The sequence below is a fragment of the Melanotaenia boesemani genome, chromosome 20 (genome assembly GCF_017639745.1).
Source record: "Melanotaenia boesemani isolate fMelBoe1 chromosome 20, fMelBoe1.pri, whole genome shotgun sequence".
Classification (NCBI taxonomy): domain Eukaryota; kingdom Metazoa; phylum Chordata; class Actinopteri; order Atheriniformes; family Melanotaeniidae; genus Melanotaenia; species Melanotaenia boesemani.
In genome coordinates, this window is record NC_055701.1 from 18,984,150 (window position 1) to 19,012,136 (window position 27,987).

General features: G+C 38.6%; 2 protein-coding genes across 6 annotated transcripts; one reads left to right on the top strand and one right to left on the bottom strand.

Moving 5' to 3' along the window:
• Positions 1-1,343: 1,343 nt before the first annotated feature.
• LOC121631024 (serine/threonine-protein kinase PAK 2-like) lies at positions 1,344-15,918 on the bottom strand. Of its 4 annotated transcripts, none has more exons than XM_041971642.1 (15): positions 15,677-15,918; positions 8,664-8,857; positions 8,468-8,574; positions 6,813-6,960; positions 6,708-6,718; positions 6,498-6,605; positions 6,195-6,318; positions 6,020-6,083; positions 5,802-5,850; positions 5,572-5,684; positions 5,352-5,469; positions 5,025-5,124; positions 4,664-4,860; positions 3,828-3,965; positions 1,344-2,942 (listed from the first exon to the last, which is right to left on the bottom strand). In XM_041971642.1, exons 2-15 carry the CDS (start codon positions 8,839-8,841, stop codon positions 2,856-2,858), a joined length of 1,542 nt encoding a protein of 513 aa, XP_041827576.1. In that variant the 5' UTR covers positions 8,842-8,857; positions 15,677-15,918; the 3' UTR covers positions 1,344-2,855. The 4 variants fall into 4 exon arrangements, with proteins under 4 accessions (XP_041827576.1, XP_041827577.1, XP_041827580.1 ...); XM_041971643.1 differs by lacking the exon at positions 15,677-15,918 and adding an exon at positions 12,402-12,538; XM_041971646.1 differs by lacking the exon at positions 15,677-15,918 and adding an exon at positions 12,504-12,525.
• Positions 15,919-17,332: 1,414 nt separating this feature from the next.
• On the top strand, positions 17,333-27,975 carry hltf (helicase-like transcription factor). Of its 2 annotated transcripts, none has more exons than XM_041972711.1 (25): positions 17,333-17,435; positions 17,804-18,003; positions 18,111-18,277; positions 18,521-18,663; positions 18,737-18,822; positions 19,335-19,406; positions 19,658-19,849; positions 21,441-21,515; positions 21,606-21,666; positions 21,800-21,863; positions 21,977-22,044; positions 22,165-22,212; positions 22,386-22,499; positions 22,588-22,679; positions 22,767-22,910; positions 23,127-23,259; positions 24,069-24,204; positions 24,427-24,606; positions 24,771-24,886; positions 25,327-25,508; positions 25,621-25,743; positions 26,145-26,257; positions 26,544-26,724; positions 27,292-27,372; positions 27,525-27,975. In XM_041972711.1, the coding sequence occupies exons 2-25, from the start codon at positions 17,806-17,808 to the stop codon at positions 27,666-27,668; spliced, it is 2,913 nt and encodes a 970-aa protein (XP_041828645.1). In that variant the 5' UTR covers positions 17,333-17,435; positions 17,804-17,805; the 3' UTR covers positions 27,669-27,975. The 2 variants fall into 2 exon arrangements, with proteins under 2 accessions (XP_041828645.1, XP_041828646.1); XM_041972712.1 differs by having other exon boundaries at positions 21,606-21,628; positions 21,798-21,863.
• The last annotated feature ends 12 nt before the right edge of the window (positions 27,976-27,987 follow it).

Consider the following 27,987-nt stretch of genomic DNA (forward strand, 5'->3'; position numbering starts at 1 on the left):
AAAATAAAAACAGAATTTTATGAAGTCTTTCTTCTAATATATGTAAAGTTATCACATCAAGTTTCTTCCACAACCTCATGTGCTTACAGCAAATTAAAGTTTATCAAGTTCATTTAAATTCTACAAACTCAAATCATTGTCTACTCAGTATTTGCTGAATCATAGAAAAAAAATCTTCATAATAATCTGATAAAGTCTTTGTTTGAGGTGTGATATTAGTTTAACACTTAGCCATAAATGCATCTGAATTTGGTGTCATTTCTTGTGCATAAGCTCCTAAAATAAATTCACTTCTTCAGGACTTTGCATAAATGAGCATCTGGAGCTGCAACAGGGTGAGAAATCTGACTGTTAAGAATATGAAAATCAGAGTTTCAGTTCCTGTTGATGACATTTCTTTAAGTTAAGGCTCAATAATTTTCCTTCAATCATGAAGGCTGATTCAGTTTTTCTACGACTGCACCACTGCGTAAGCAGACCTACATAGACTCCATACAGTAATAATCTCCTGCATCATCAGCCTGATTCTCCAGTAAATGCGGCTCAGATCCACTGCTGCTGAAATGATTCGGAGCAGATTCACGTCTGTTGATTTTAAAAAACAGCTGTTTGGGAGTTTGTCAAGATGACTGCAGGAACTAAATGAGGTCATCATTAATTCCTAAACAGGCTGTACAGCTCAGAGAGACACTGTCTCCCCCAGTCTGACCCCCTTTGACTTTGATTTGCTGTTAGTTCTGCAAAGTACAAACAAATAAATATTTATCTAATGCAGCTCTATAACCTACTAAACCTAACTAATACCAATCACTAACCCACAGAGAATCTGGATTGCCAGTGTTGGCAGAAAAATCAAACACATCTTCATTCTGGATGTCTGTAATGATAGAAAGAATAAAATCATGTTACTTTTCACAAACTTAGGACTTTAATAAAGACAGATTTTCAGGAAGGTGAATCAGATGTTCAAATTACAACACGAATGACCGCCAGGAGTAGTAAAAATGCTTAAAGATGCATGCTGCCCTCTAGTGTCGTCATTATTTCACAGCGTTTCAGTGCAAGTAGCTCCTAATCTGTGGTCTTTTGCACCATGTTTTTACCCCCTCACTCCAATCCACATTAGCCAAATTATAGCATTTCTTTATGTTTTGCACCGTTTTATGTGTTTTGATCATTTTACATGGGCATATTTTTCATATTTTAATATTCTCATGTGGCCATTTTTCACCATGTTGTACATCTTCCTCATTTTGTATCTCATTCCACAGACGCAATGACCCAAAGCTTCCCAGTGACCGGTGCGACCTGTCAGTTCATCAATGATTCACACAAATCACAAATCTTTTCCATCCAACTTTAATAATTTACAAACACTGTGGATCTTATTCAATTAAAAAAGCTGGTTTCATGACAAAGAACACCACATAAATTTTGTGCTCTTTAACCTCATTAAATAAATCACTGGAATGTGTGTTCAGATTACACACAACAAACTGGTGTTTAGTACGGTTTACTTTGCATCAACCTGCTGAGCACAATGAGTGTTTCAAACATCTGTTAAAGGCACATTTTACTCAGTACTGTCCACTGACTTTTAACTCATCTGGTACTCCAATCAGATTAAAACATCATTTCCAAATACTGTGATTCTCAAGTGTCTTGGTAATGAATTATAATCCATAACTGCATAACTCAATGGTACAAACAGACATCCTGAAAACAAAACTAAATTGCCTCCTGCTGTGTTAGTTACAAATATAAAACAATGATATACATACTATCAGCTGTTAAAAATACAGGAGTTTATACAATATACAAAAAAAACTGAAAAGACACTTCCTCCAGTTTAACATTTGAACATTTTCATACAGTATTTGTGTTTAACACACACCAAAAGACCAACATTATGAGGCTTGTGTTACAGTAGGAAAAGCTAAAGACAGACAGAAGACAGATGAGGCATCATGCTGAGATAAATGTGGCCTTTAGGTACTGAGGACTAAAAATATTTTCTTTTATGCACTAAACTGTATAAAATTGGGTTTGTGTATATTCTGGCAGCACAGGAAGATTCTTTTATAAAGTCTGAGAACAATAAACGTTTGTGGTTTGAGGCTTGAAAGACTTGAAATGCATAAAATGTTAATAGAAAATACTTAAAGATGTGTGTACAAAAGAAAGGAGTGCAAGAAAAACATTAAATCCCACAAATATATGGAATGATTTTCAGTGAGATTCAGGGTAAAACAAGGACACTGGCGCGGCCCTATTTCACGACACAAAGACTGCACTGTCCCACCCTGGACCACATTACAGCACAGTTTCAGTACACTATAGCTTTTCATGCCACATCCAAACCTACTGGACAACAAAAAACACATGTAACCGCTGGCAACCACAGAAAGTAGCAGCAGAGGCTGCATACCATACTCCCAGAATGAAAGCACATTTGCTCTCTTGTTCTTTTCCTCTCAGGCTCATCCTCAGTAAAAGCTGTAAATCTACAGATGCTGCAGAGAAATGTTGACAAATTTCAGCAGAACTCAAAGCAGTAAAATATGATTCGTAAAGAAAATTATTCCTGATGTGTAAAGTGATGATACTGCATTCCTAATACATCATAATACACACATGCTGTGGCTGCAAACAAATAGAAAATACAATATGGCTGAATGCAGCTTTGGAGCAAGGCACAAAGGTAAGATAGAGACACCTGCAGGAGTGGAGCAGCGTTTTAAGACAAGTGGAAATAAACAGTTGGAGATTGCTGATGGTCGTATTTTGATCAGAAAACGGTGATGGCTATTTGGATGTCCCTGGTTTTTGCTCTTATAGTCTCTTCATAGAGAGATTTAGCGGTTGCTCCTCATGGCCTCCTTGGCTGCCAGGATGAGTGGGGTGAGACTGGATAGAGGTTTGGCCGCCTTCAGGAATGGATGCTACAAAATACACAAAGGAATGCCAACATGAAATATCAGAAGTTTAGTAATCACCTCCAATTTTAAAGTCAGCTTCAGACAAGAGTGAATATCACTTATCTTCATACAGCAGACTAAGAGTCTCTTCATAGGCTTTAAATATAATCTAACTCTGAACCTGCCCAATTTACTTCTTTTTTATATCTTTAGGTAATAAATTATTCATCCAATCATTCATTTTTTGCCGCTTATCCGTAGTCAGCAGGAAGCCTAAGCAGGGAACCCCAGACTTCCCTCTCCCCTAATAAATTATATGGTTAATAATGGTGGTGTGTCAAAGCCAATAAACTGAAGATGTCATCTTCTAATTGAAGATTAAATTAATTCTATAAAGATATTTTCTAAACTGGTGGCTTTTATATTATATTTTTATATCATAAACTCCTAATCTCATAAATTATCATCTTGAAACTAACACCATTTTTTCTTTTTGTTTTTAATGCATACTTAGACACATCATGCTACAGATTTACACCAGTGCTTTGAGACTTTTCATCTAATCTTCTCAGGACATATAAGCATGTAAGATGTTAACTATTACTTTAATCAAAAAGTCTTAAAAAGTTATTTGATACAAGGATTAATTAGTTTAAGTTCTATCCATATGTCTTGGCCTAAACATCACATCTAAAAAGAAAAACAAACATAAATCCCTCAGGCATAGCAATATCTACAGTACAAATTCATGCCAATGTCCCACATCTAAAAGAAGTTCAGATTAACTTTGTTACAGCCACACAAATTCTCAGGTTTCAGTTGCATCACTCAGGTTTCTATTTTCTTTTCTTTGTTTTAGGTGAATGTAATTATATACTGACACCATGTAAGAGTGTAGGCATGTTTTACCTGCAGCAGTTCTCGGCCTGAACCTCGTTTCTCTACGTCCATCTCCAGACAACGGGCCAGGAAGGACCTGAAGACGGGAGATAGCTTCTCTGGACTCTGCAGCTCAGGAGTGCCATTGGTGGCAATTAAATACAATGCCTAAAACCAGAGGAAGGCATGGTTAGAAAATCTGTATCATATGACCTTGATTCTACATTTATGATACAGCAATTTTGGACCAATGTCATAATCTTCAGTATTAAAATATTTATGTAAATTTCTTTCAAAGAACCTCATTATTTTTTTGACTGTAATTATCAAAACAGTGCATGTGATTTAAAGATGTGATAACAAAGATTACTATAAAAACGCAGCAGCTCTGGGAAGCTTTGTACTCAGCTTGATGGACAAGTCATTACATCTGTAGATATTTTCTTAAAACCCAAGAATTGTTCAAATTAAGGATGCCAGACGGAATGTTAAAGGTAGAAATGAAAACTTAATGGCGTGTGAGCTTTAATGCAGAACTACAACTAGCAGCCACATGATGGCGCTAAAGGAGACGTCCGGGATTACCAAGGTTATTAGTACTCCTCACTTGTTTTTGTACCAAACCATCCAGAAGATGAGGACAAGTGAAAACTGGGAGAAATGTGGGAATCATTCCACTCCACTGTAAAGTTAAAGATTATTATTAATCATGTGTCTGTATATTTGCAGTTACAAAATTTTGCTGCTACCAAGCAGCAAAATTTCTTGTTGTTATGCTAGAAGATCCATGAAAAGTTTTCTCACTCGTTGCAAGAAAACCTGCACTTAAACAGTTGAATGGCCATCTACCCCCCCACCACACTCACCCTGAGAGGATTCTCGTTCAGATATGGAGGCTCTCCTTCCACCATCTCTATGGCCATAATCCCCAGAGACCAAATATCAACTTTGGGTCCGTAGGCTTTCCTGGTCACCACCTCTGGAGCCATCCAGTATGGAGTCCCCACCATGGTGCTGCGCTTGCTCTGCTCTGGGGTGATCTGAGCACAGAAGCCAAAGTCGGCTAAAAAAAAAAAAAAGAAAGAAAACTGAGTTCAGATCCAAACATTTCTAGACTTTACCACAGTTTTAATGAGAAGTACAAGTGCAAATTAAACAATAACTAACAGTGTGTGTTGATAAGTACAACTTGTGTCTGTGGATGTGTGGTTGTTTGCATGTACTTACTGAGTTTTACTGATCCATCCATCCCCAGGAGAACATTGTCACTCTTGATGTCTCTATGAATAACTTGATTGGCATGTAGAAACTCCAGAGCCTGAAGGACCTGAACACAAGAGGCAGAAAAATGTAAGATTCCTCAAAAGTTAATGCAACATAGGAACTGTAGAATAATTAGAAGAAGAAAAAAATGCAGGAAATAATGAAGTTGTGTGTCTGCTTTGTCCAATTAAAAACAAAAGTGGTTGATGGAGCCTTTTGTTAGATACTTAAAACATTTTCTTTGACATATAGCACAAAGTTTAAGTTATCTAAGGGGCTAAATAATTCTACCTCTCTGCAGACGGCAGCAATCTGAGCCTCATCCATGCACGTCTCCGTCACAACATCAGTTAGAGAGCCACCAGCCAGGTACTCCATTACCACAAAAAGCTCGTCGCCAACCAGGAAACTAAAGATACACACAAAGTTACGTTCACATAACAGCTGCATCACAGCTGGTGCTGTGAAATGTCCTGTGTATCTTTGTCCGTACAGTGTGTGACAGCATTACCTATCTAGGAAGTTGACAATGTTGGGGTTCTTTAACTCCTTCATGACCAGGATCTCATTGATAATTAGCTCCTTCTTTGGCTGCTTCTGCAAGTTGATCTGTTTGATGGCCACCTGTAGAGCATAACATACTGTCTAAAGTCCTGTAATGTGTGACATCAGCTACAAGAACGACTAATAGCACAACCTTGGAAACTGAGTAGGTTTTGTTATGACATAAAATTAACTTACCTCTTGTCCTGTGGCAACATCTATGGCTGTGTAAACTGTGCCAGATGCCCTGAAAGTAAAGAAAAACAGAAAGACGTGAAATGAGAAGCTTATTGTTTTTCCTCCTGTTACAGAAATTCTATCTTAATCTCACATTATACAAGCATCAAGCTAAACTTACTCTAAAATATTAGATTTTTTTTTGTTGTTGTTGTTACTTAGCTTGATTTTGGACTTACCCCTGGCCGATCTTTTCATAGCGAGTGTATTTCTTCTTAGGATCTCCAATACTGACGATAGTTCCTGAGAATAATAAAAATAAAAAAAAACTTTAGCTGGACGTTAATACAGCCAGAAATATGGTTTGTAAAGTGTTATTTTTATTGTATATCTGGGCGTTTGTGTTTTACGTACTCAGTTTCTCCATGATCTCCTCATCGGTCATCTTTCCTCCTTTCTTTTTCTGTTTGTCTGCATTCTTAAAGGCCCCATCCGCCTCGGTCGCTGGGATTGGATCAATGACTGATCTTGTGTATACCTTAAGTAACACAAAAAATACTTTCCCACTTTGTCCTTAACATTTCTTTGCTTTAGCTAACCCTTATCCTGATTAATCTTAGTTGAATAGAAATGGTATCATCTCAATTTGTTAGACTCATTTGGTTTTAGAAATATAAATAAGTGAACAAAACAAAGCAATATTTGAACACAGCTTACAGATTTTGTGTGTTCTGGCCGTGGTGCCACAACAGGGGGAGGTGTGTCATCATCATCGTCGTCATCGCCATCTTTGCCAGACGGGGAGGTGGCAGTCTGCTTGCCTGGCTGCAAGCATAAACATACAGTAATTAAACAAGATTAAAGTCAGAAACTACTAAATGTAACTGCAATAATTAGCTATTAGGAATAAATAATACACCGACTCACCGAGTCTTTATCTGAAAGACATAAAAGAAGAGAGTGTGTGAGGACAGAGGAGTCTGAGTGAGTCTGCATAGCTTCAATTTATCTGCTGACATGAAGAAAACTGACCCGAGGCGGAAAAACTGAGGTATTTCTGTTTTCCACTGGTGGAGTCGTAGAACTTAAGAATGTCGAGGACAGCCTGAGGATTCTGTTTCTGCTCCGATTTACTGATGTTGGAGGTCTGAAGGAGACGGGCCCACTGCTCCGGCATGCCCTGGACAAACAAACATGCAGAGGACACACACATCTGAGCATCAAAGGGAAGAAAAGTAAAAAACAGGAACAGACTATACACAGCTCACAAAGCTGAATCATACACGAAGAGCAGCTGCATTTCAAAGTTCCTTCCTTTATCAATCAAACAATCTGGTTAATAAAGATAAAAACGTAACCTATTTTATCATTTTCAGTTTCACAAGTTGAAGAAGGAGATTCATATGCTCTCTATAAATAAATGTGGTGTAAAATACTGCACTGTCATTTTACAGCAACAACAGGAAATTCCTGGGACTTTCCCTGTATAATCATGGTGAAATCATCAAAATATGAGATCAAATTACCTGGAATGTCAACTCCAATTCCCTTGTTAGACATGACTCAAAATAAGGATTTCAAGAGGCTTTCAAGATAAAAATGCATGTGCAATGCACTTTTTTTTATCAGAAGCATAAAATCATATCAAGAGTAATGATCTTAATAACTTCTGCTGAGCTGCAACTCAGCGGGTAAACTTCTCTTATCCCAAAAGACGTTTTACATATCAAGTAATTACACCAGTTGCACCTCACAACATAAATCTTTTCTGTTTCTTTACAGAGTCAAAGGTGGCTGAAACAACTGGCAAATATAATGTTTGCTAACATGCTAATTTGCTAATATGTGACATGTCAAGTTTGGAGGAACCATGAGACAATGCCAGTAAATGAAATGTCATACGAGTGATGGGAAGATTTTTAAGTCAGACTTTAACAAAGATATACAGATAGTATCACTCAAAAAACTAAACATTAATCTTAATAACAAAATTGGTTAAGCTAAGTTAGTATAATAGGTTTTTCCAGCAAAAACTAAACTATGCACCTTATTTTAAAAGGCACAAATTTCCCCATTAAAGCACATATAAACATTAATATAACTTAGCCACCTAAAATTATTCACCTATCCTGTTGTCTGAGAAAAAAGCATGCATACTGCTGACAAACAACTCTGCAATACTCTGCATCTTAAAGATGTGCATACAGAATCTAGCAGTGATGACAGTATTTTCAGAATTCATGGAGGTGACTTTAGACATAGATTGTGTAATGCTGCATTAAATCCCAGTTAATGTGACCTAACATGCTGTGTTGAAAATGAACTATTTATAATAAAACATCAATGTAAACCTGTTTAAGCTTTGTTTAAGATTGTCTTACTTGATCTTAAGCATAAAGCTTAATGCACGGCATAAAGGATTCTGCCATAATCACATTAATCTATTAAGTATCCGGCAGCCTTGAAATATAAACATCTCCAGGTTTTATTATGAGCAACTCGAAGCAAATGCTGTCTCAAGTTTAGTCTGCAGTTAAAAAAAAAAAAATCATAAATGTAGTTTCCAAAATCTTAATCTGGTGTAAATTATAATGATGCAACATACTCTCAGCTGAAGAAAACAATTATCAGCATTTTAAACAAACATAAAAACACACACATTGCACAGCACTTGTTTGAATACTTACAGTGAATTCTCCAGTAACAGCATCAAAGCCCACATGGATGGTGTGTTCAAAGTCTGAGGGGGAGGAGATCTCAGGCCTGTCCTTGTCCCGATCCTTTTTCCTGCCTCCTGCAAGGAAAAGGTTGGGATTCAGTGTGTGTGTCACCCGCTATTCAACATGCATGCTCGGTGACATGTGCATTCTCCACATTTCTAACCTTTCTCTGAAGCAAACATAGAGATGATCTTATTCCTGGGCTTCTTCTCCTCAGGTACAGACGGCAGTGGCCGAGAGTTGTGATTGGCTGACTGGGAGTCCTTGGCTCCACCTCCTTGGCTACTCATCCTGACAGGGGGGGCGGGGGGCTTGTCCTCACACACTCCGCTGTCACACATCTACACACAAGTTTACCTGCAAAATCAGGATGAGATGCACAAATTTAGGAAACAACCAGTGAGTCTATTGCACGCCACAGCCACAGATTGACTACTTCCTGTTTTTTCACGTTTCACAATGCTAGACAGGTCTAGCATTAAAACAAGAAATGGCTGCGATTCTGTTAAAGGTTAGCCTGCTGTCAAAGGAAAAAGAAAGTAAAGAAAGACTCACAGAATTAACTAACCCATCCATCACACAATCTGAAGATCAGCAGTGAGTGTTGGAGTGAAGGAAGCAGCGTTTGAACACGACGAGGTGCTGAGTGAGCAAAGTGACCGCGTTGAGTCTTGTTCACGGTTACAAATGAATGAGGAAGGAAAAGAGGCAGAGAGAGAGAGAGAGAGAGAGAGAGAGAGAGAGAGGAGTGTCTGCAGATGTAAGGGAGACTGAGAACAGTGTGACAACTGGAGTGAAGGAGACGAAAGACTAGCTCAATGAAAAGGAAAAAAACTAAGTATGTTAGTATCAAACCTTAGAAACTAAATCAAGACTAATTTCAAGTTCAAGTTGGTTGATCTACTCATTTTCAACTTTCACTTTCAGGCAGCAACCGCAGTCTAACAAATGCTAATCAGAGAAGTGCATTGTCTTCCTCATGCTACATCTCATGTTTGAGAGGAACCCACAAGCTGCCAATATGATTTAAATCAGTTGAAAATGGAGGCAGGTTATTTTTCAATCATCTCTTAGGCACATTTTAAATGAATGGGATCTCTTTGTAACTCTTTTCAAACACTGATGTCAGACATTTTTATGATGGTACAGAAGCTGTGCAGCAAAAGGACATTTTTTGGGGGTATTTTTGCCACATTTTAACATCTGTTATGAGGAGTAATCTTGCCAACAGCAAAGCTGTTTACGTGTGGAAACAGCTGATTAAGCTCTCCAAAGCCCAAGTTATTTCCTGGAATAAGACTCCAAGTCTAGATGACTTGAATAGGAGATGTCTTGGATGTACAGGAAGGACAGAATCAGACAGCAAGGAGGATGAAGTTTAACCATTTCTTCCCTTGATTGTACTGAGGAATGTTGGACCACTGGGAAATTACGTGAAAGAACTTGGAACGCTGAGAAAGGTACAGAAGGAATATCAGGAAGGAAGTATTATGTGTTTTATTGAAACATGGCTGCAGGAATATATTCCAGACTCCAATGCCTGTCGATAGTCCTTTTGATATATTGGATCTGCCTTATAGGGGAAAAAGAAATAGCAGAAAAATAGGTTGAGTTTGCAACGTTGGCTTGATATTTATAACTTCCACACAACATGACCCACAAGGAAAGTGCATCAGTCCTGATTTAAAGGGTTCAAGTCAAAAGGCCTTAGTTTGCTATCAGACAGTAGGAGCAGACAGAGACTGCAGACAGAGCAGCAAGTATAATTGTAATGCTTGTTAATACAATGGTGAAATCCTGCATATCACAGAAATGTAGCAGCTCTGCAACCTGGACATTAAAGTGAACATTTTTGTCCATGTTGTCTATCAAAAGTATTCTACTGAAAGTTACTTTCCAACATACTGTGATATCTTCAGCTCAGCTGTTGCCAAGCTACAAACACAACCCCTCACTGCATTCATGGAAATCTCTTGAGATTTCGACCACACCTTTCCCTCTGCTACACATCCAACTTTCCAACAGTTTCTCCATTTTTTTTATTTTTTACTTATTTAAAGTAGCACTATGTAACTTTCTGACCTTAAAAATGTGATTTTCTGACACATTTTAATGGTGTAGCGACATTTATTATGTAAATTCCTGAAGCTTAGCTGCATCCAAGGCAGAACAACTGTACTTCACAATGCTTTCTTTTTGGAATCTGCATCACTTTACAGCTAAGATTCCCTTTACGGATGCTAGCAACAGGATAGCAACACATTAGCCTTTTTAAACTCATACTATATCAGATTCATTGAAGTAATGCAATAGGACATTATCGGATTAAGATAAAAAAAATCAAGGGATGGAGCAGGAGATAAGAGAGGAGTCAACATCAGACGGACCTTTACTGACTGGATAGAGCTCAGAGTACAGGTAGGATGCAAGATGAATGTCAAATTAAACATTGTTACCGGGTGCATCACAGAGAACATATGCCAAAGTAAATTTTCTATACCGCTTATTCCAATTCAGGGTCACAGGGAAACTGGAGCCTATCCAAGCAATTAGCAGACGAGAAGCAGGGTACACCCATGATCGGTCAGTGGGAGGAAGACGGGGACACCTCCCCAGCAGAGGCTCAAACCAGCAACCTTTTTGCTGTGAGGCCGCAGTGCTAACCACCACACCGCCGTGCAGCCTTTATTTGAAAATGTACTGTAAGAATTTCACTTCCCTTTAGGCTTTCATAAACCATTATTCTATATTAATATAATATCAGTATCATTACAAGCCAAAATGTTTTGCCTACAGTTTAATTACTAAACTGTACAGCTATAACACTGAAAGTCTCCTTAGTTTTTCATGTATCTGTATCAGTAATCGAATGTCATGAATAACACATCTTACATAGAAACAATGTTCAGAGCAGCTGAGTTAACTTTTTCTGTTATTAATATTGATGCGTGAAGTAAAATTGTGTCTGAAGTTTCTTAAAACTTTGTTATTGACTTGAGTACTTCTTCCCACGCTTTGTAGAAACTTAAGTGTCATCCACTACCCAAATATGGTAAAAAAAATATATATATGAGATTGCAGGCACTCTGACACACTTGTAGACACAACCTCAAAAGCACCTCTTCCAGTTCTGCAAAGCAAGCAGTTCAGTCAGATCTGAGATACAAGCTACTTTTATGTGACATCACAGACAGGAAACAGGAAGCAAACAAAGGTTTCCTCATTTCCTGCATCTGACCATCAATGACACAGCCCGTAATAAAATAAGAGTAACAAACGTGGCTCAGGTGGCCTCTGCTTCAAGCAAAACTCTCCTTCTGCAAATTCTCTACAGGTCTGACCCATATCAGAAACTGAATGATTCATTTTTTAATGCATATATAGTGTCATTTATTTGACAAATTAGCCAGTATGCATAGCAGGTCGTTTTTTTTTTTTTTTAAATAACAAAGATGAACATTTTACACAAGTAGATTCACTACAAGTCAAAAGTTTGGTCACATTGACCCACTGGATTTAATGCAAAAACATGTCTAAAATTGTAATTTAAGTCCCGTGTAAAAAATGGATAATAGGTTCACAAGCTGAAGACACCTCAGCTCTAACTCATCTAGCTCTCTGTCTAAATTCAGAAACATTCCCTGTACTGCACACCCAAGGCTTTATCATCTGCAACAATGCTGAATGAATGGATGTCTCTGTATTGTAGTGGTTTTTCACTCTTTAGATCATGTAAACTCTCCATGAACTTTACACTTTCCAATGTGAGACAAAAAGCACTAAAAAAATACACAAATCAACTGTATAAAAAAATCCATGTGCAGAAAAAGAGGCACACCCTTGACTCGCTTTACTCCCAAAATCTTTTCAATGCCTGTGCTTCAAGCTGCCAAATACTCACCTGTTTGTTTTCTGTTCCGCGTCCAACAGAAGATCAGGTAAACAAAAAAAAATGTTATATCTCTACTGAACGCGTGCACCTCTTTCTCTAATACTCATTTACCTTCGTAGCGCTTTCTGTTCCTCTACTGTTCTTTCTCTCTTTTCACTCCTCTCAGGGCAGGTTTTAGCAGGCCGCCTCATTCCTCAGCTACTTGGATGGGACAAGTGTATTCTTGCCCCAACAAGATAAAATTAGACTTTGGTGGGACTTAATGTGCTTTTTTAAAGGCGGTGTGTATGAGTGTGTTGGGCTGCATGTTAAGGGGGCTGGTTGAGACAAGTTGCCGCTATGTAGGAATTTCATTGCTGCAGGGTTGGACCTAAAGAACTGGGCATGCTTCCCTGTTCATCCCACTCTTTCTCCCACACACACTAAATAGAAAAAGAAAAAAATGAAAGAAAAACGATGCTCTTAGCAAGAGGGGCACAGACTGTGAGCACTTTTACATAGCTTGAAGGTAGGTTCTCTGAGTGCTGCAGTAAAGTTTAAATCAGGCAGGTGCACACACCAGCACTACATGTAAGCTTGGGCCTGTTTTACCACCTTCAGACAAGTACTGATTTTATTTTTTTGTATCTATAATTCTGACATTATTTGTATTTTTAAGTTAGAAACATTCTAACATTTTGGTAATTCTGGTCATTTTGTGCTCTGTTGTTTTTTGAGTAGTTTTGCTTCTATTTGCCATTTTCTTACAATCTCTTTGTTGTAGACGATATTAAAGGTGCTGCATGTAACAACATAAAAAAATTATATATTCTATGTACCTTAAAAGGCACATAGAAGAAGACTTCAATTTTTAAATAGTAGTGCAGTCATTGCAGCACCTGAGGCCACTTCACACTCACACAACACCATGATTGGCATTTAAAGTCATTTCTACACACATCTTTACCACTAAATGCCAGTAATTCCTACAGATTGCACCTTTAAACTGTTTCAGAAAAATCTGGGTCTTTCTGTGATCCTGCCATGGAATCCATCTACTACACAGTATCTAAGTTTAAGCAAGATAAATCCAAAGTTTTATGTTAACAAAAATTAAATATCTAATTTGAAAATGGATGTTGAGTCACCAGTTATTACTACAGTCTCCTTGATTTAAAACTTCTTTAACATCTTTCTGCTAATTTGTTTGGTTTTGATGCCTGCAGAGTCACTGTTTTGGTTAAACTCTCTTCAGCTAATATGTTGCGCAATTTTAAGTACAAAAGTTCCAAAAAGGACATTATATACCCACAGCTGAGAAAGGCTTCCATCCTGTGGTGAAACTTCACATCACAGCAGCAGGTTCATTTTCATTACCTGGTTTTAAGTAAATAAGCGTAGCTGTGTCCTGTAATAGACAGTTAATGTTATAGGTTAAACTGGGAGGAAGAAGATGCGAAAAAAAAAAAAAAAAACCTCAGACCTGAATTATGAGATGATCATACTGATAGTGAGGGAGCAATAAAACAACTTTTTTTATACTCCGTATCACTGGGTATCCAAAATAACAAACAGGACTAAACGTGCACTGCAAAGAAATGCTGTCATTGCATTTATTTGAATTCAATCTTCAGTTAGTGCACGTTGAGATCCAAAGGTTTATAACTTTGTATGCCTTTTGCAATGAAAAGTAACATTAGAAAGCACTGGTTTTCCTTTCATGCATGCTGAGGCTTTCATACATGAAACAGGTCAAATATGGAGATGATTTTCTTATGAGGAAACTTGAGCCAAACAAGTTGTAGCAGATCCAGGTTAAACTGGATATACAATAACACAAAGAAAAACAAAAGTAGATCTGGATATGTTTAAAATTTAACGATCTTCTCTCTGAGTCTTTATTTGTTTCAAATGCTGCATTCTTGGTTTGCAAACATACTATCTTACAACCTCGAACTGCATCTCCCATGTTCTCGCTGCACAGTGATTCTTTTCATAAATGTGCCTCAGAGCGTGTCACATCCCTCTGTCCTTAACCATTCCTGTTCCTCATTCTCCACTCTCTCACTGAATCAGAGTACTTTCTATTCCCCATGGCTGGCAGTCGTCAAGGGAAGCCCACTTCCTCATCCTGGAACTCCCCGAGCCCGAAAGGGTCACAGGACCTGGCCAGCCAACCAGAGCGCAGCAAACGCAGCCGCCAAGCTGTTTACAGGAAGTGGACAACAAGCCTTTTGTGTTTGGCTTCTATAAAAGGAAATTCTGTGGAGAACTTCCTGGAAGGAGTGATGAAGCCGACACACTACCCACTTCCACATTTCATTCACTCACTGGCAAGAAAAATATACTGGTCCACAAAGCCAGATGTGGAAACATACATTTACTCTGCGTATAATCCATGCACACACCGTCTGTGCTTTCAACCTTTTACAGTCCCTCCACTGCTTATTGGTCTGGTGCTGAGAGAAGCATAAACACAGGCTCCAAATGAACACCCACAATAAGCACCTTATCCTGTTTTTCAAACAGCTGCCTCACCCCTGTGTCAACATTTTGACAGATCAGAATCATCAACTTGGCAACCTGAAGTCCCAGGCCTCATTTAGCCAAACATAAAAACAGCCTGCAAGACTCAACAGTGGAGGTGCTTTAGTTTTGTTGTCTAGTGAACAAATGACTAGTTAACTGATGCCAGGTGGAGAAATTTAGGATGCAAATTTGAACACCGATACATAGCTTTGTTTCCAAGGTTAGGGTCAAGTTACACCCAAGTTATTACAGCTAATCTGTAGCTGAGAGGTTGAAACTTGCAAATGTTTAAGTTTTTTCTCAACTTTAATATATATATATATATATATATATATATATATATATATATATATATATATATATAAAGTTCTAAAAACTCAAAGCATTGAAATGTGTATTTAGCAGCAGCTAATTGTAGCTTTCAAATTCCTGTCTAGATCATAGAGAAACATGTCCTAGTAGCTAAGGCCCTCTGGCAGTTTTTAAAACATCATAACTTGATGAGCCAGATTGTTTAACACACTTGTATCATTATATGTTTGTTGTAGTTAACATGAAGTTTAGGCTTAACCTTTCCACTAATCACAGACCCAAAATAACACTAGGGTCTCAATGTTATATTTTTATCTGCTTTGAAGGCAGTAAAACATTTCCTGTGCAGATATGTAAGATGACAGTCAGTCCGAGTTTTCCAGAGCTGGTTAAGTTGGATCTCCATATGCACATTACATAAAAGGTAAAAATCCATAACGCTGAATGAACAAATCTTAACTCACCGGTTTCTGTCAACCACAAAAGTCATCAATCGCACTACGGCAAAAATCCAAAAACTTCACCCCGTTTCTGCTAAGTTTTAGTTTGTTTGAATCCCAGATTTGACGCTGAGATTTCACACACAGTCCTATGACTGTGAAAAGCGATACGGTCTTTAAACACGCCGCAACTTTATTTGTGTCTCTCTCCCCGGTTACTCCCAGCTTGGATCTTCACTCGGTCCTGGGAGGAACCTAGCAGAGAGGAAGCGGAACTTCGTAGAAACAAACCGGGAAATCAGATCCTCGCGGCCTCCGTAGCGTTTGACAAAATACAAACAGTGCGTAACTTTCAGACGGGCATCACGCCGGAAGTGAGATGTAGTTTATTTTCAGAACAAGAACATTCTAACAAGCGCTCTTCTTTGTTCAGTAAAAATAAATAAATAAATAAATAAATAAATAAATAAATAACTGAACAAAAGCCAAGCCCAGTTTGAGAAAATTAAATTCATGATTAAAAAAAAGTATAATAGCAATGTTCTGCAGTTAAAGTGATATTATTACTGTTAAATATAATAGTAAATTGACCTTGTACTTATATAGTGCTTTTCTAGTCATTTTGACCATTCAAAGCATTTTACACTGCATGTCACATTCATTACTCATAAGAGCTCATACAGCACTGCAATGGTTACATACTAAGTGCTTTTATCTCTGACACACATTCATTCCCCAATATACACATTGGGAGGAAACGTTGAGTTCAGGGTCTTGCCCAGAAGTCAGGGGAGTCAGGGGAAACCATGGACTTTCAGGCTGGCAGAAGACTGCTCTTCTTCCTGAGCTACAGCCACCCTAATGGGCATATCAAGCATATTCTAAGCCCAACTTGATATATAAATATTTGCTAAATTTACTGGAATAACATAACAGTTTTGGAATTTACTTACATTGCCATTGGTTTCATGAAATATAATCTTATCAGAATAGTTTTGGATTATGTGACAAACAAATACTGAACATACTGCACCCAGTTACGAAAAATAAAAGGAAAAAAGTTTTTTTTTTGTCTTTTTTTTTTTTGTTTTTCTTAACCTGTTGGTGCCAGATGTCCCATGTGCTGATAAATATGTATTTTACTCAGTTTCCCTTCCAAGTACCTACATGTTATACCCCATTGGAAATTTAAGATTTTTAATACATGAACGATGTATACAATTCCAGGCTAAAATCATAACTATAGATTCCATACTAAACACTTATTTCAAAACAGTTGTAAATACAATTTAGCTTTGAAGCCATACTGCACTCCAGTAGCAGATGATACTGCAACAGAAAGGATCCTTTTACTTCAGCAAGGATCCAGTAAATATACAATATATATACTATATGTGTGTGTGTGTGTGTGTGTGTGTGTGTGTGTGTGTGTGTATACACACACACACACACACACACACACACACACACACACACACACAGAGATTTTCATATTTGACATTAAACAGTCAGTGCACACTTTGTACAGTGTTTATCATACACTTTTAAATCAATTAAACTCTAAATGATCAAATGTCAGAAGACATTTGCAAAACACATGCAATCATCTGTTTCTTTCTTTCTTTCGTTCTATTAATTTATTTTGAAGGTCAAATGTGGAAGTGGAGTATTCAATGCAACTAGCTTAACTCAGAAACAGGCCAAACGTCTGTAAAAGCAGCGTCAGAGCCGCTAAGTTTGAGTTATCTTTGAATTGTCAACCTTTGCCGAGAAGAAATTAACAGTAAGGACGACTGTAAAATTTAGATATGCATTAAGCTCTTTAAGTATTGTTATTGATACGGACGCTAGCTACCTAGCATCCTAACAACTCAAATCAGCTAACCATCGTTGTATCTGAGGCTTCCATAAATGTTTACATAATGTTTGTGAGTAGATAAGACGCGCTGACTTAACCATTTTGCCATAAATTTAGGTTCTGTGATGGAAATGACTTGCAGTTTTGCTTATTTCCTGCGTCCAATGTGTGTCTTCAGAAAATGAAACAACTGACTTTCTGTTCATCTTGTGCGGTCTTGCAGGCGTTTCATCCGTTCAAGCTGCTCTCTTCTCTATGTGTGTGTGTGTGTGTGTGTTGTTTTCTGTTTCCAGGCATGTTTTTCCGCAGATGGAGGTTTGGTTGGGACAGGTTTAGTGATGTGGACCTCTTCGCTGACCGCAATGAGACAAACACGGAGACCCTCTCTCAGGCCATCAGAGCTGCAGCTTCTCAGGAGCCAGATGCAGATGGGAGCGTGCTATTTGGCCACCTGCGGGGCACTGTGGTCGGCCTCAGATATTACACGGGAGTGGTGAGGATCAGTCACCTCTATAGCTCTAGTGGAGTACAAAGTGCCTGCCACATTGGTACATGGTAAAGATGTCCAGCCATAAACTTAATATACTGCCCCCTGGACAGGTGAACCGTGGGGAGATGGTCGGTTTAGTGCGTGAGCCCCATAATCCATACGACCGCAATGCAGTGATGGTAGCAAATGTTAATGGCAACCAGGTGGGACACATCAAGAAGGAACTGGCAGCAGCTATGGCCTATGTCATGGACAACAACTTGGCTAAAGTAGAGGGGTGAGTTGAAAATGGCTGTCATTGTTGAAATTTGACATGAGTTCCCCCCTAGAAATCCCACACCAATACCAGCAATAATAAAAGGCCGCTGTTGACAGCTTGTGCTTTTGTCATTTTCTGCATAAATGATTCTCTTCTGTGTAATAATATGTTATTTAGAGTAACATCTGAGCTCATGCAACTGTGATTACAGATCTACATAGTTGTAAGCTTATGGTGATATTGTAATCATGTCATTGTCAGGGTGGTGCATTCAGGGACATATAACAAATTCAACATGCCAGTCATGCTGTCTTTCTGGGGGAAAGAAGAAAACAAAAAAGCTGTGGTGGAACGAATGGCGCGTCTAGGCTATAAGCTGAATACGGATGGAAGCGGACCAGAAGGTGCGTCTACAAACACTCCACTTTCTGATCTCAGTTCCTGTTTTCTTGATGAAACAAGTCTGTTTGTTTTTAGGTAAAAATTTGAACTCGTATAGCAGCCCAGGTGCTCATGCATTTCCAACCAAAAAAGGTGTGACTATCCCACTAACTGCAGAGGAGGTAAATAAATATAATGTGCCAAGGTGTGTCATAGAACATTTAATGTAATTTTTGTTATTATTTGAAGCAGAGATGTGCAACTTTGAAATTCTTTTTCCTTTGCCAAGGAAAATAGCTTTGCCACCAGAATCTGGTTTAGGATCCACTTTCTTATAACGCGCCCAGCTGGCATAGTTAAAACCTAGACTTGTATTGAATGTGTTTTATTGTCCTATTGAAACAGGAATGGTAAAATTACCCCAATCTTCAGATCAAGATTGGGATACATAGATTAATGCGAGTATTTCAGCTTCAAGTCCTCACTGTTTTTCAAAACATTTGAGTAATAGTTTCCTAAACTCCATGTGTAGTTAAAGGCTGTCCAAAAAGAACATAAGACTGTTAAACTTAACCTAAAAGATTCAAACAAATGCTTTTCAATGTTTATAATAATTATTATATGAGGTGAAAATTCACCAAAACCCTTTTCTAAATGCTGTTGAACAAATATCTTCAATTTATCTATTTTCCAGCTAAAGAACGCGTTTGACAACCTGTTTGAAGATTTGATGGAGAGCAAAGATGGGGAGAAAGAAGCAGCTGAAGTAAGTATCATATCCATTTATTTGCCAGTCATGAGTACCATTTATTTCCTCAGTATTCTCAAAAAAGTCATGGCACGGTAATGCATTTTAGTGATGTAGATATGTTGGACCTAAAATTTATTTGGTTGTCCTTCTGCTTTTTATTGTACCACAATTTTTGCAAAAGCTATCACCTCTTTGAAAATACATGCATTGCTATAAGTTATCGGCATCCGACTTGGATGTGAATGTGCAGCTGTCTTTCTCTGCAGTCTGTGGCCACCCCTCTCCTCCTTCACCAGAAGCAAGCGCTGTCCTGGATGTGCGCTCGAGAAAATAAATCTGCACTGCCACCGTTCTGGGAGAAGAGAGGCGAGCTCTACTACAACAGCCTTACATGCTTCTCTGCCAAAGAAATACCAGAGCGAGTTCGTGGGGGAATACTGGCAGATGACATGGGACTGGTGAGTGACAAATAGATTCTTTCACATATGTTCACATACAGTCACGTGAAATGGAAAGTACATCTTTTAATGCTTAGATTTTACAGACCAGGAAAAAATGATAAATCATCTTGACCTTACTAAGTCTAAATAATCTGTGAATACAACCTCAGATGAACAATGACATTGCACAATGTCTGTATTTATTTAACAAAAACTAAACCAAAAAGCAGAAGCATTGTGTGGAAGAACTAAATAAACCATTTCTGCTTCCATACGAATTAAAAAGGAAAGTAGCAGCCAAGTATGTCTGATCAAATATACTTTGTTAATTGATAATAATAATGGATTGGATTGGGTATAGCGCTTTTCAAGGCACCCAAAGCGCTTTACATAGTGTGTCCATTATTCATCCACTCGTCATTCATACCTGGTGATGGTAAGCTACGTGTGTAGCCACAGCTGCCCTGGGGCAGGCTGACGGAGACGTGGCTGCCAGTCTGCGCCTACGGCCACTCCGACCATCACCAAACATTCATCCACATTCATTCACCAGTGATGCCAGCACTGGAGGCAAGGAGGGTTAAGTGTCTTGCCCAAGGACTGCGGGAGTGGGAATCGAAGCGCCAACCTTCAGGTCATTGGACGACCTGCTCTACCCCCTGAGACACTGATCACAGTGATCATAATCACTGAGCAGCACCTCCTATAAAAGCAGAGGTTTCCTCAGTTTGCTGGTCTGGAGCTTCTGGTGTGTGTTAACACAATACCAAGGAGGAAAAACATCAGCAGTGACCCTATAGAAGCAGTTGTTGGTGTTCATCGGCTTAAAAAGGGTTATCTAAGAGGGCCATATCCCAACAATTTTCTACAGTGAAAAAAAATACTTAAAAGTGGGGAAAAAAATTTTAAGGCACTTTCAAGTATTCAGCTGTCAAACATGGTGGTGGAGGGGGGATAATTTTGGCTTGTTTTGCAGACAGAGGACCATGGACACCTCTTTATACCAAACTATTCTAGAGTAAAATGTAAGGCCATCTGTGCCACAGAAAAAAATGTGTTAAAACCAAATCATGGAACAGGACAATTATCTCAAGCGCAGCTAAAACTCTGCAACAAAATATCTGGAAAAAAATCTGGACAATGCAATGGTCCAGTTAAAGTCAAGACTTCAACCTGACTGATATGCTGTGGTACGACCTTAAGAGATCTGTGCATAAACAAATGCTTTCAAATGTCAATGAATGAAAGCAGCTTTGTAAAGACAAGTGGGTCAAAATTCCTCCACAGTGATCTGAGAGACTCATGTCAGACAGAGAAGAGTTACTTTGAGGTAGTGCTGCTAAAGGTGGCTCTGCAAGCTGTTAAAACATTTTAAGATTTGTGACTTTCTTTTTCACATGACTGTACAGTATGTAAAATGCATGAACTTTAAACAGTGTTTTTAATATTATTGTACTTAGAAAATAATTTGGAGAATCTGGATGCATAACAATGGTTATAAGTCATTCGATGCTACACTGTGACCAATGATTTAGCAAAAAATAGAAACTTAATTTTTCATTCATATCTGAGCAGAATCAACACTTCTGTGTATATTAATTTTTTTTAGGGTAAAACTCTGACAACAATCGCCCTGATCCTCACCAATTTTCACAAAGGAAAGCCGCTGCCTGTGGAGAAATGTGTAAGCAGCCATGTTGCAACACTTTCACTGATTAAGCTGTAAAGTAACTGAAAACTTCAGCACTGACGCAGTGTTTGCTAATGTGTGCAGGAGGAGCCGTTTTCACCCACTAAAGCTAAAACTAAACCCCAGGAGGCCTCCAAATTCAAGGGTACTTTCATCTCTCCGTTTATTTACTCCTACAAATTTGCCCCACACTTAAGCTTTTATCTTTATTTGGGAGACTGAATAAGAACGTGGGAAAATGTATGAAAAGGAGAGGTTGTGTGTAATTTGTGTTTCAGGAAGCAGCAGTATAGGTAAAGTGGGAATGGATGATGCAGCAATTCACTCTCGATGCTCAAATCTGTAAGCATGTTTTTTATTGGATTAGTAATCGTTTGCTTTAACTTTGTTCTGTGTGTTTTAGCTCAACAAAGTGTTTTTATTTATTTAAACTGATTTGTTTCTGTGTGGGTCAGTCCCCAGAAGGAAGGGACCTGTGTTGATACAGCAGATGTGGTCGAGGTAACCAGTGAACCACAGAAAAGTAAGAATTTATTTTTATGTCCACACATATCATATTTTATTTTTTAAATGTCTTACCTACATTTTTTTCCCCACCATTTTGTGAATTTTACACATTTTTACCAAGCCTTTCTACTTACAGGTGCAACAAAAGGGAAGATAAAACCCACTAAACAGAAACCCAGTAAAGGTGCAAACCCACTTAACTTTATATTTATAACATATAAAGGACACATGTGATATGTGGATGTTAAAGGTTCTAGTGATGAAGACATATGAATTGATTGGCTTGGCAAATCTTTGGTTAGGCTCATATATTATTCATTGTGACTTTAATCTTTTATGTATCTTCTTACTCCACAGAGAGCAAGGTGTTTGAAGATCTGGATTTTGCTGCAGCCCTGAGCAGCCCAACAGCCAACACAAGCTCAAAGAAGAAGAAGAAGAAAACTACTGAAAAGGCTGATCTTAAGCAGAGTGAGTTTAATCCATAAACATTTTTAATGTGCTCTTCACTTAGTGGAAGAAAAGTTAGGCTGTTAGGTAACACCAACATTTTGTGCAGATGTGGAAACCTCCATCCCTGAAAACACAGATGATTTATCAGCCAGAGCAACTCTCATCGTCTGTCCACTCTCTGTGCTCAGCAACTGGCTGGTAGGAACACAGCCTAAAAAAAAACAGTTTTTTCATCCTTCTAGTCAGCACACGTCATATTTTCTGGTATTATCTACTTGTGCGCAGGACCAGTTTGAGCAGCATGTGCATGCTAATGTGAAGCTAGACGTCTATCTGTATTACGGTTCAGAGCGCAACAGAAGCAAGAAGTTTCTGTCCTCTCAGGATGTGGTGATCACCACGTACAATGTCCTCTCTGCTGACTTTGGGGTGAGTGGGGATGGGCCTCATATCTGTCGGTGGCTGCAAGCAAGATGTTCACACTTCAGTAAAAATAAAGGTCACATTGATAAGTATACATTGTATTATTACTCATAAAGAGATGATGCAAGATATGAGTGTAGCTGATTGTGTGTTTAAAGGGCACCGTATGTCTTAATGGGTTAATAACATGCTCATTAATGTACTCCTATGGTTCATTCTCAGAACAAGAGTCCATTATGTGGGATCAACTGGCTGAGGGTGGTGCTGGATGAAGGACACATCATAAGAAACCCAAATGCACAGATGAGTAAGGCTGTGCTTGAACTGAAAGCTCAGAGGCGCTGGATTCTTTCAGGTATACTACACCTTTACACACACAAACAGCCCAACATACTGTATGTAAACTATTCTACCATGGCTACATGTAGAAGGACTTCAGTTAACATGTATCGTCTAAAAGGAGGTAGGAAAAGTGTGGGCTGTCATCAGCCTGTGTCTGGACATAGCGCTTGCTTGATGGGAATAAAATATGTTAAAAAATGTCAGTTTTCACTTTTAAAAGAAAATAATTCAGATGCTCATGTGTGACATTGTTCCCAGTTTTGTTTTGTTTTGGGTTTTTTTTTGTTGTTATTAGAAAATATAATGAGGAGCCAGCAGGTTTAGATAAGACAAAGGGTTGCTCTTCTGCAGCTTCAAGAGAAAACAGCCACAGAAGAGGACGAAATGAGAATTAGATTCTCCACAAATCTTAAAAAATACTTCAACTTGTGGCTTCTTCTTTCTTTAAAACAGCATAGTTTAATTTCAATAGCTTAATCTGCAGCATTTCCTAGTAGTATAGTTACCATTAAAATAACACTTTGAAGTATTACACATCAGTTTCAGGATCAGTGCTACTAATGGGAAAAGCTGGCATAATCTTGTGAGCCTTAAACTCTGTTTGTATTGTTTTGTAACATTTTTCCAAATGGAAAAATAGTTTGTAAAACTCAACCAAAAGCTTTGGGATTCCACCAAAACCAGCACACATAAATGTAATTAGTGCTGTTAATCCCACTTAAGAAAATATTGTAAACACCAATTATTTATAATTATGGGGAAATACTCAAAAGCTGTCAGTCTTAAAATTTGTGTTTGTGATCATTGCACCCATCCCTTCAGGTACTCCCATCCAGAACAGCGTGAAGGATTTGTGGATGCTTGTGGCCTTCCTACGTCTGAAGCCTTTCGATGTGAGAGAGTGGTGGAACAGAGTGATCCAGAGGCCTGTTACACAAGGAGAGCGGGCTGGGCTGCAGTGAGTGCTCACATATAAATTTAATGTAATTCTGCTGCAGTGTGGCAGAAATAACCTAGAGGGCGCCATTTACTGCGATAGACTAAATCCAAGTGACATTGTTGCTCATGATACCTCCTTTTAACAATTAATTTACCCCTTGTGAAGCAGGTGTTTAATGAAAAGTTGTCATCTAGTGGAAGAATCTGTAATAAGATCTGAACCATGTGACTCTTTGTGCAGGAACCTTCAGATTTTGGTGAAGTGCATCACCTTGCGACGGACCAAGAGCAGTGAAGTGAATGGACGCCGTTTGGTGTCGTTGCCTAAGAAAAAGGTTTACGTGGAGCAGGTGGAGCTCAGTCAGCAAGAGAGGGAGGAGTACGAGCTGGCACGCAATGAAGGAAGAAGCACCATTAGCAGGTGGCACATGTGCTCTGTCTATGAACCTGTGCAAGCATTTTTTTAAAATTGACAAAGAGTAGCTCTAGAAATACTAAACACATGGCTGTTGATGTATGTAGGTTTAATTTTATACTGAGTTGCACAGTTTTATAAAATTCTGTGAATGTGTGTGCATATTGTAGGTATGTAGCTGAAGGGACTGTCTTGAGAAATTACGCACATGTGCTCGTCATCCTGATGAAGCTCCGACAGCACTGCTGCCACCCTGATCTGCTGGCAAAGATGTCATCAGATTTAGGTAAAACTGGCCGTTTATGTCTTAATCAGTCACACACAGCATTATGAAGTGTGGGGGATTTCCAATAAGTATTGTTAGAATTTCCTTGATGGACAGCGTATGTTTTTGCTTTGCTCAGCGGGTTGTGTTGAACCCCAAGTTTTCCATTTTTCATAAAGAATGCTGCACTCCAGTCAATATATATATTTATTTTATACATTGCTGAGTCATAGAAATATAAGGGGTAAGTTACATTTAGCCTTTCTAAAAGTTATTTCTTGTTATAGTTGTTAGTTCAGTGGAGCATTTGTGAAGTTATACAGATTAACTTGCTAGCTTAGCATTAGTCATAAAGTTATGGTACAAAAAGCTGATTGATTGACACTTAATACCCACAATTCACTGTGTTTCCTGCTGACAATTAGCTAATGTGAAAACTATCCTCCTGACTGAACATGTAGGTGCTACAGCAACGCCAGCAGAGCTGCGGGAGCGTCTGATAGAAAAGCTCAGATTGGTGTTGGCCAGCGGTTCTGATGAGGAGTGCTCTGTGTGCCTGGATTCCATCCGTCTTCCCGTCATCACACACTGTGCCCATGTCTACTGCCGGCCCTGCATCGCCCAAGTCATCGGTACTGAACAGGTACACATGCTGTCCGCCTCAATTAAGCAGTTTTTTTTTATTATTTTTTTAAATTTAGCAATTATTCAGCTGCTAATAGCTAACAATACCATCTTTTACCTTTGTTGCACAGGAGAAGGCACATTGTCCTCTCTGTCGAAGTGAGATTAAGACAAGTGAGTTGGTGGAGTTTCCACAAGAGGAAATGGAAGAAGAGAGTAGTTCCAACTCTGGGAGGTGGAGGACAAGCTCAAAGGTATTCACAGCACATACTGAGGCTGCAAAACAGGCAGACATAAAGGCACATATGCAGGCTGCAGATAAAAATAGTGAAAACACTCTGCAAACCACTAAAATATGCAGGACACTATCATTGAACCATAAAAGGAAAATTTGTCTGAGGTGGTTTTACCCAACTACATTTGAGTCATGTGAAAAATGATTTTTAAATGAAAATTGTTCAGACACACAATACTTTAATTCATTCTATATTTGGATTTAAGCCATATAAAAGCGCTATATAAGTACAGGCCATTAAGCCCAACCATAGCAGTTTGCATGTGAGCTGTTTTTAAATAGTTTAGGTTGCAAATACTGAAAAAAAACTTGTCAGATATGTTTTTCCCTTCTCTGAATTTTCTGTTTCTGTCTCTGCAGGTGCAGGCACTGATGGGAAACCTGCTCAGGCTGCGGTCTGAAGACAGCAGTATTAAATGTCTGGTCATCTCTCAGTTCACACGCTTCCTCACCATCCTGGAGACTCCACTCAGGTAATTCACATAAACTCACAGAGGAGGTTTAAGATTTGTTTTTCGAGCTGGTAATTCTTCTCAGTCAAATTAAGCAGTTCTTTCTGAATTAAATTACTTCACCAATACAAAAGTTTGGGCATACAGCGAGTGTCTTTATCTCAGTCTGGTGAGGATGTTGTCGTTAGAGCTTTAAGATAACAGCGATAGCAAAAATGCTGCAAGAGAACTAGAATGTGTCTCCTTTTTCTTTTTTTTCCCTGAAATTATATTTCATCGATCATTATTGTCTTTAATTCTGTGCCAGAGAACATGGTTTTAGTTTTGTGCGTCTGGATGGCTCAATGAACCAAAAGAAGCGGACCCAAGTCATCCAGGAGTTTCAGAGCTCTGCAGAAGACAGCCCAGTCATCATGCTCCTGTCACTCAAAGCTGGAGGGGTGGGACTTAACTTGACCGCCGCCTCTCATGTATTCCTCATGGACCCTGTAAGTAATTATTTTAAAGTTGGGACCAGATGCATTTAAATGTAAAAAGTATGTTTTATCTGCCAGGTGCACACACTGTTTTTGATCTGGATTTTGCTTGAGGACACAAATGGGCATTTGTACTTTCTTAGAGCACATTTACATGTTAAGAGAAAATGGCAGCAGTCAGCAATGACATTTGATGGCTTAACATATTCTGATTTGAAATGAAAATTTCCTTTAGTGTTGTGGGTTGGAGGTGAGCAATTACACCTTAGCTCTGATAGCTTCAGTGAAACATTTGTATATACGTCTCCTCAGAAAGATAAAGAAGGAAGGTATCCAGGCAGGAGACAGAAGTACTGTCTGACACAAGACATGTAATGAATGATGACCGTGTGACTTTTGTGTAGGCCGTCGTCTAATTAATAAGCTGATGTAGGATTATTTATATTAAGATCTGACTGGCTCACCATCCTGGATAAATCTGCAAGAGGAAACTGCTGATGTGACAAACAAAAAGAAAAATCTAATCATGCAGTGAAGTCAGGTATCAAACTCATTTGTAATCAGCTGTGTATGTCTAAGGCTTGGAACCCAGCTACTGAAGAGCAGTGTATCGACCGCTGCCACCGTCTGGGACAGAAGAGGAATGTTGTTGTTACGAAGGTTAGGAACCCGACATTTTTATTTGTATTGCAGTATTTTTTCCTGAAACAGTTAATTGTTATTGATGACAAACACTTTCTGCACTTTACATCATGAAGACTGAAAACCTGAGTCTGCTTGCACTTTAAGCTGTCATTTTTGTCTCGCTGCAGTTCATTGTGAAGGATTCAGTGGAAGAGAGCATGGTGAAGATCCAGAAGCAGAAGCAGGACCTGATGGAGAAAGCCTTCGGCTCCACAAACACAGACAGGAAAACATCTCGCATCAATGAAATCCGAGCTCTAATGGAGCTGTAGGACAATGTCAGATCAAACATTTTGGTATTTTTACAGGATGAGCCACTTACCAACTTCTCATTTGTTTAGCTAAAATATAAAGACATTGTTCATCTGGATTTATGATTCAAGGGTGATTGTGCTTAGAACTAGAGAAAACTGAGATTTGTTTTTTTCTTTTTTAAAGCTAACACTCTGCGTTGTAGAGGGAAGGTTAATGCCCACATGTTGTACAAGTTTAATTCTTGACTTGTTATCAAGCAAAGTTCAACAGTTTTGACAATATTTGTGGTTCATTTACAACTCTGGATTAAATAAATGCAAACCATTGACGTTTGTC

Coding starts and splice junctions, on each gene's coding strand:
- LOC121631024 (XM_041971642.1), bottom strand. CDS start 8,841: ATGTGTGACAGCGGAGTGTGTGAGGACAAGCCCCCCGCCCCCCCTGTC. Junction 6,961..8,467: donor CTGTTACTGGAGAATTCACT/GTAAGTATTCAA, acceptor TTGTTTGTCCAG/GGCATGCCGGAGCAGTGGGC. Junction 6,319..6,497: donor GGCCAGAACACACAAAATCT/GTAAGCTGTGTT, acceptor GTGTTACTTAAG/GTATACACAAGATCAGTCAT.
- hltf (XM_041972711.1), top strand. CDS start 17,806: ATGTTTTTCCGCAGATGGAGGTTTGGTTGGGACAGGTTTAGTGATGTG. Junction 19,850..21,440: donor TGGCAGATGACATGGGACTG/GTGAGTGACAAA, acceptor AATTTTTTTTAG/GGTAAAACTCTGACAACAAT. Junction 26,258..26,543: donor ATCCTGGAGACTCCACTCAG/GTAATTCACATA, acceptor ATTCTGTGCCAG/AGAACATGGTTTTAGTTTTG.